At 33.6% G+C, this 7,703-nt stretch overlaps 1 protein-coding gene across 1 annotated transcript; it reads right to left on the reverse strand.

The window, feature by feature from the left end:
* Positions 1–4,462: 4,462 nt before the first annotated feature.
* On the reverse strand, positions 4,463–5,850 carry mEFTu2 (mitochondrial translation elongation factor Tu 2). The gene has a single exon (XM_067284330.1). It carries the CDS (start codon positions 5,786–5,788, stop codon positions 4,487–4,489), a length of 1,302 nt encoding a protein of 433 aa, XP_067140431.1. The 5' UTR covers positions 5,789–5,850; the 3' UTR covers positions 4,463–4,486.
* Between the last annotated feature and the right edge of the window lie 1,853 nt (positions 5,851–7,703).

Raw genomic sequence — 7,703 nt, forward strand, 5'->3', positions numbered from 1 at the left:
TGGCCATTTTTGTCCTTTATGAATCACAATAGAAAATTGAATATTGGTGCCTACACACTGCCCAAATATTCAATTTATCTAATTTATTTTATGCAACTTATAAATTTTACCAAACCTGTATTGATTATTTAAATAGCTGGGACAGCTCCTTTTTGGAAATGAAAGTACTGTATTTGATGGGTCATGCTGTGAGAAACCCCTCTGCAAGTAGGGAAGATCCAAGGTAAACATTTCATTCACTTTGAGTCATTGGAACTTAAATATAAATGACAGTGAACTATTTGATGAATATGAATTAAAAGTTATGCCACCAATGAAAACATCTAAGAATGTTGACAAAATGATAAATCCTGCCAATGTAGATGGGTTAAAATAAATGTTTTGCAGATAAACATACATTTTTTAAAATCATTTTTAAAATTGTTGAATTTTGTTTTTGCTTCAAGCAAAATCCTGGATTTAACTCACTGAGTACTTTAATTAGTGAACAATGTGGACCAGTGAAAAAAAAAACTCAATTAAAACAATGTTAGAAGTAAGTTTTTACATCAAATGCAACTTTGACAAATTGTATACAGTTCTTAATGAATTTTTAAAACATCCTGTTTATTAAAAGTTTATCTTGTGAAAAGTATCAAGATTAAAACTTTTTAAAATAATATAAATGTTTAAAATGCTGTGTATTTGCTTATATTTTATAATAAATTTTATAAAGCATTTTAGCCTTAGCAAAACAAATAAACATAGCCTGGTTTTTTTTATTATGAAACAGTTTGTTCTTTATTTTTGCCAAAAAAAAAATATGGTCACTATAACTATATACCACATAAACTGTTGATTTGATATCAATATTGAAATACAATAATTAAAAGCAAATAAAGACAAACTTAATGTAAAGTGTAACACAGTTTTATTATAAAAAAAAAGCTTTGTGAATGCAGTGAGCAACTTTAGCTACAGGGCAGTATGAGACAACTGTGATGTGCAAAGCATGGACTTACTCAAGGCATAGCATGCCAAGTTTAAAAACTTACATTTCCACTAGAAATTAATTTTATTTCAATTTTTATTTACAGTGTTTTCAATGTTTTGTCAGTTAATGGAAAGTCTACTGTGTGTGTGTATGTTACTGTGAATAACCGATATCCGGCGAATGTCGGACATGACTGTGTGAATGCTGACATTTACTGGAGAATGTAGACATCCAGCGAATGTCGACATTCTCCAGTGAATGTCAGCATTCACACAGTCGTTTCATGTATGTATGAAATATTTGCTAAATATCATTATTTCTCACTTACACTGGCAAATGTCAACATTCAGCATGCACTGATATGTGAATGTTGAATAAAAATATTTTTAATTACGTTAAGACAAAAATGCAACTTTTTAATATGTCAAAATAGGAGAAATCTTAACAGCACATGTAAATAAACTGTTGAACCGAAAACGAACAGTACATTCTAAATCATTAAAGAAAATAATACAATAATAAACTTACACATAAATTATGTGATTAACGTTATACAATCTTATTTATTGCAAAATTTAAACTGTTATGGCAGTTTTAATTGCACAAGATTCCCTTGCTTTTACAACTGCATTTATTCATGGAACGCTTCTTTTTGCAATGACAGCGTGTATAGCCTAGCCCTCCACTTTTCGAATTAGCTGCAGCTGCTTCTCTCAGCAATATTTCTTGAAAAGAAATCTCATCTATGGAAACAGTGACGTAGCGAACATAACTGGCGTGCGGGGCACAACACTTTATTGGCACCCCTCCCCCTCCAGAAACACATAGTTTGTCTTGGAGACCATTTGGGTGCCCCTCTACGAGTGGCGCCCGGTGCATGATACACCCCCTTGCCCCCCTTGCTACGCCACTGTATGGAAAGAAACTTTTCTTTACAAATTATGAACTGATTACGGGTATAAAGCTGCTTGAGGGTACCATTTTTGTTTGCTAATTTATAAAAGTCAGAGTCTAGTCTTCTATTCCAAAACAACCACCAACAACTCGGGCATCTGTACGGTCATGGTCGACATCAGGGACTTGTATTCATACAGTATCACCAATTTGAGCAGAAGGAAATTTTCTTTTTGAGGTTTGTAACATTTTCGCTGCTTGCAGTAGAAGGGCTTGCTTTCACGGCCGCTGTTTTTATAGAAATAACTTTGTGTTGTTCAGTCAGGGCTTGATACGAAGACGTGGTAGGTTGCAGCTCCTCTTCAATATTTTCCTTTGAAATATGGTATTCGTTATGGCCACTGCTCAAATTTTCTTCAAAGTATTAACAATTTCTTCAAGCTGTTCTTCAGTTTCAATATTTGCGATTTGTTCACCAGACAAAGATTGACGATGATTACCTTTTTTTGATTTAACGCCAAACATGGCTTCATAAGGACTTTACATATCACAAAGGAATACGCCAATGTTCTTGGCAAATTGTACAAAGGGCAAACCATTTGACCATTTATTTGTATCTTATCATTCATCCATACAGTTAACATATTCTGTATATCCCGATTGGCCCTTTCAACCGAGCCTTGTGTTTGATTATGACAAGACTTTCCATGAACTATCTTAACATCTTTCCACATAGCACATAGTTCGGATATTGACTTGATTACAGAATTCCCTACCATTATCTGAATGCAATATAGCTGACACACCAGCTTCTCGGGTGTCATTTCGACCTCTACCAAAGCTTATCTGTGCTTGTCAACATACATCAACGATTGTTCGAATGTATAATAATGTAACCAAATATTCGGTCTATCACTGATGTATTTTGTATGTATCGACATTCTCTAATTTCGGTGTTTCACAGTAACATATATATATTTATATAAATGTAAAATTTTCAATATAAACTATAATAGAAAATTTTTAAGAAACTTTCTTCATATTTACATCAACAATTACATAAAATATGAATTTATAATTAGGCCTATATAGAAAACTTTTTAAAACTAATACTCAAAATTGTTGATGAAGTTTTCAAACCATCGCCATTCTAATTGTATGTTCTAATGTTCAGTTTTAAATATAAAAGATAGCTTCAATTTATAGAACACAAAACTTAACATTAAAAACGCCACAGGATTTGATAATTCAGCAAATGTTAACAGTACAATGGCCGTTGGCTTTATGTAATTATAATAAGTATCAAACACACAGTCCAAATTTTTAAGCCAGAAAATAATCTTTAGTAGGTAAATAGGTCACCTATGAAATGATCTTTTCTGGCTTCCATCGGTTTTGCCTAAGACTGAATACAATCATTTTTTAATGATTATTTTAATTTTACTTAATATTCTGTAATGTTAAAAACCAGCAATATTAAAGCATAATCTTCAAATTAATGATTTTTTTGATGTAGTAAATACTTGTATGTCATACTTTTATATGAGGATTGGTTTTTCACAGGTGAAAAACCAAGTGAAAAATAAAGATTGCTTTTCTGAATAAGACTTTCTCTTTTTGCAAAACTGAACACCAGCATAAAAAGTCCCAATAATATGCTAAGTCCTAAGTAGATAACAAGTAAAATGGCAAAGCCAATTTTGGGACAAGGCTATGTCTTGGAGAGCATGAGCAATGCATGTGCAAATCTTGCACTCGCGCATGTTTGTAAAATCAGTCTCAGTATTTCATATTTTCTTTTGACCCGGATTTCAGTCCCAATCTCTTACAAGTCTGGTTTATTTTATGTGCTCATAATTTGGGCACCAAATACCCTGTGCCAAATTGCAACTCCTGGCATGTACTCCTTCATACCGCTAAGGTGTGCAGCCATTGACAACAGCGCAATTTTAGAGATGAGATAGACTCATCAACAATATAATAAATATAGTATAAAATAAGGACATAGAGGCAATTGAATTAAAATTTCTCTGTTTTCTTCTTCCAAGTTATAACATTGACATTAGATATCTAGTTATTACTTCAAATATGTTTCTTTAAAATATTCTAAAACCTCTCACACAACTATTCCAACAAATAAGTAAATGTTAATTTCTAATTAGCTCTTGATTATGATCAGACTGCAAATATTTAGAAAAGTAAACATTTTTTTCATTTAATGGTAAGTAATTGTTCAATCATTTTAAAGAAATCAAGATTTTGACTCTTAATACTAAAGCTGACTTTTATTCCTAAATATTTTGAAAATAAATCTTAAGTGATTCTACCTATATTTACTAATTCTCTAAGTATAAAATAATTACTGTGTATATTAATTAGTTTTAAGTTTCCAAATATAAAATAAATAATTTTTTATTCAAATCTCATTTAGAAATTTACCTTGGTGTTTAGTATTTTTACATATTATATAAAAATTTATTTATTTTAATTGCCGGTTAAAAATGACAATCAGAAAAGTAAAATACTAGTAATGTAATTTTTTTTCCGTTTTTAACAGAAAACATCAGACTATATTGAGATAAATAATTAAAATACTTCTGTAAATATAAGTATTTTTAATTATTTTTTAAGATCAGTTACAGGGATACTTTCTAAAACATTTGTAATTATACCCGACGCAACTGTAACATTATTCTCACGAATATTAAAGCTTTGTCCAGGCACCATTACCATTTTATTAAAAAGTGTTAAACAGACTTCTCCCTGATCTCCAGGCATTATCATATCATTAGATGTCACATTTAAACGACACGTAATGTTCCACGTTTGAGTAAATAATCTTTGAAAATAATTTTTACTAATAGGTCTTTTCCTTCCACCTTCCTGTTCACTTAATAAATACAGATTTGCCAAATAGCAATTTGATAATTTATAAGTGTTTGGAAATGACATCACCATTCCTTTTAGTAATGTTTCCTTTTTCATTCCTCGAAGTAATACACCAACATGATCTCCCGCTTTACATCCTTCAACTGGCTTGTGAAATATTTGTATATCAGTTACGGTTGAATTAAGTTTAGTATCCCATCCACTAAGTTCAACATTCTGTCCTTTTTTTAATTCTCCTTTCATAACCGTTCCTATTACAACAGTACCCCTGCCTCGCACATTTACAATAGATTCTACAGGTAGAAGAAAACTAGAATATATATCTCTTTCTGGTGTAGGAATATGTTTATCCAAAGCATCAAGTAAACGTCTTACGGAAGCCTCTCCAGTCTCCGACTTGTCACCTTTTAAAGCTGAAAGAGCAGAGCCATAAATTATTGGTGTATTATTACCACTGAAACCATATTTGTCAAGTAGTTCCCTAATTTCTAATTCAACTAATTCTACCGTATCATTATCTACTAAATCAGTTTTGTTTATAAACACAACAATCTTCGACACCCCAACTTGTTTTGCGAGCAACAAATGTTCTCTAGTTTGCGGCATTTCACCGTCAGTTGCGGCAACCACTAATATTGCACCATCCATTTGGGATGTTCCACATATCATATTCTTAATATAATCAGCATGTCCAGGACAATCAGTATGTGCGTAATGTCGAGATTTTGTGCTGTATTCAACGTGGCTAGCATTAATAGTAATACCACGTAATCTTTCTTCTGGTGCTTTATCGATATCCGAATAATTTCTGAATTTCGCTAATCCTTCTATAGATAATATTTTGGTAATTGCAGACGTTAAAGTTGTTTTTCCATGGTCCACGTGCCCAATAGTTCCAACATTAACATGCTGAATATTCTTCACAGCGTCTTTGCTAATAGTTTTAGTACTAATTTTTCTAAAATTTATTATCTCCAAATAATTTTTCGTACAAAATAACCGTCTAGTAATCAAAACAGTCTTTAGAAACATGTCTTTAAACAATTTAAACACCACAATTCATAAGAACAATCCTAGCGAGAGATGGCAGCACTTTCTGCAAAATATTTTTAGATTTGTGTATCTATCTGCCAATGGCTTTAAAATAATTAATTTTCTCAAAATATTTGACGTCGAATATTTTAGTTATTTTACATCCATAAAATTCCATGATAAAAATTTTAAAGACCTTAATTAATACGATTAATAACATTTTCCATATTTTAAATACAGTATGTCGCTCCTTCAAATAGCCACTTCAGAATGTCGGGTAGACAAGGCGATAAAGATACGAAGATCCAGGTTCGAATCAAAGTTTTCCGGATAAGCAAAAATTTCCACGGATAAGTTGAGCCTTGACCAGCCCACCGCCGCCATTGTTTGTGATAGAACTCAAAGGGAAGGTGGCTCAGTGATGGATAATATTGGTCGAAAAAATCCCCTGGAATTTTTCGGGAGGTGGTCCGTCCGGATATGTCGGGCTCCGTCCCTCATCACCCGGCATGGGCGTAGCCAGGAAGGGGCATGAGTGGGCACGGCTCCCCCCCAGTTAACCTGGTGCCCCTCCCCAGAAAATTACAGTCCGGCCCCCACGCAGTTAACTGGTGCCCCTTCCAAAAAATTACAGTCTCTATTAGGCTCCTCCCATAACAAAATCCTGGCTACGCCAATGCCACCTGGCCGCTCCATTGTGGCCTGCCCGAACTCATAATGGGTTTGCTAAAAAGAGGCCCTCTTAGTGCCCACAGGGCGGAGTTTTTTTTTTAAGTATTATAATATTGATATTATCGAATAGCGTTAGTGTAGTCGACTATGAAATATCGAATGATTCAATAGGACGATACTATCGCGATTGTTTGAGTAAATTATCAATTAGGATTGTAAGTGCGCCTGAGGAGCAGTTCCAGTAATGAAGGTAGAATTAACTCCTCTCTTTGACAGTACAGTATTTGTATACACAAATAGTACGAAGAAAAGAAAATTCATTAGAGTTTCGATAAAAATACAAAATTGTGAGTCCGGATACATAAATTCAGGGTAAAGTATTCCCGCGTTTCTTTATGCAGCGCTCGAGAAGCGCTTTACAGCGAACACACTGAAACTGGTTTCTAATTGGCCAAAACTGCTCGTGACGTCATTTAACTACACTATCGCTGTTTAAAGAAACGCGGCTTATACGTTCTTGGAACACCAGTACCTAGCGAGAGAGTTTTCTCTAAAGCTTTAAATTCGATTTAAAAAAAAAAAAAAAAAAAAAGTCGCTTTCAGTCGAAGGGTAGAGAAACTTATTTTATGTAGTGACTATTCTTTTTCCCGGGTCCCCCAGAGCGGTAGGCTGCCACCTTTACCGCTCGGCCATCCGGCCGTCTCCCATTCGATGTTGCTATCGATTGATTACATTTTGATTATTCCCCATTACTAAGAAAATTCTGTTAGTATCAACAAGATGAAAAAAGTTCTAAAAAGACACATGCATAACAAGAAGAAGGATTTTTTTTAAAACATTCAAACCTAACTACATTTTTTCAAAATATACTTTGATATTCCGTCTTTAAAATCGTTCTCGGTTAGCTTGTTTAATAATATATTCAAGATTTTTATTTAAAATTTTATTAAAAATTGAAAGATTGGTTGTGATGGAATACGACAACGTAACAAATGGACAATCTGCCAAGAAGGGGAGAGGGTGCTTCCTGGGAAGATTTTATAGTTCCCAGTCTACTAGACGTGAAGAAAACGGAAAATTCCACGCAGCCTGGCTGTTCGTTAGGTGCGAACTCACATCTAACTATATATGTATATATTTTTTTAAATCTCCGCCTTGTAGGCACTAAGAGTGCCTCTTTTAGCAAGTCCGTTATGGATTTGGCCAGGCCCACGATGGGGCGACCGGGTGGTGAGAGACATA

Source organism: Centruroides vittatus, unplaced genomic scaffold (assembly GCF_030686945.1).
Source record: "Centruroides vittatus isolate TY-2023 unplaced genomic scaffold, ASM3068694v2 scaffold_1167, whole genome shotgun sequence".
Lineage (NCBI taxonomy): Eukaryota > Metazoa > Arthropoda > Arachnida > Scorpiones > Buthidae > Centruroides > Centruroides vittatus.

What these genes read in the sequence shown, in the direction of transcription:
- mEFTu2 (XM_067284330.1), bottom strand. Translation starts at nt 5,788, where the DNA reads ATGTTTCTAAAGACTGTTTTGATTACTAGACGGTTATTTTGTACGAAA.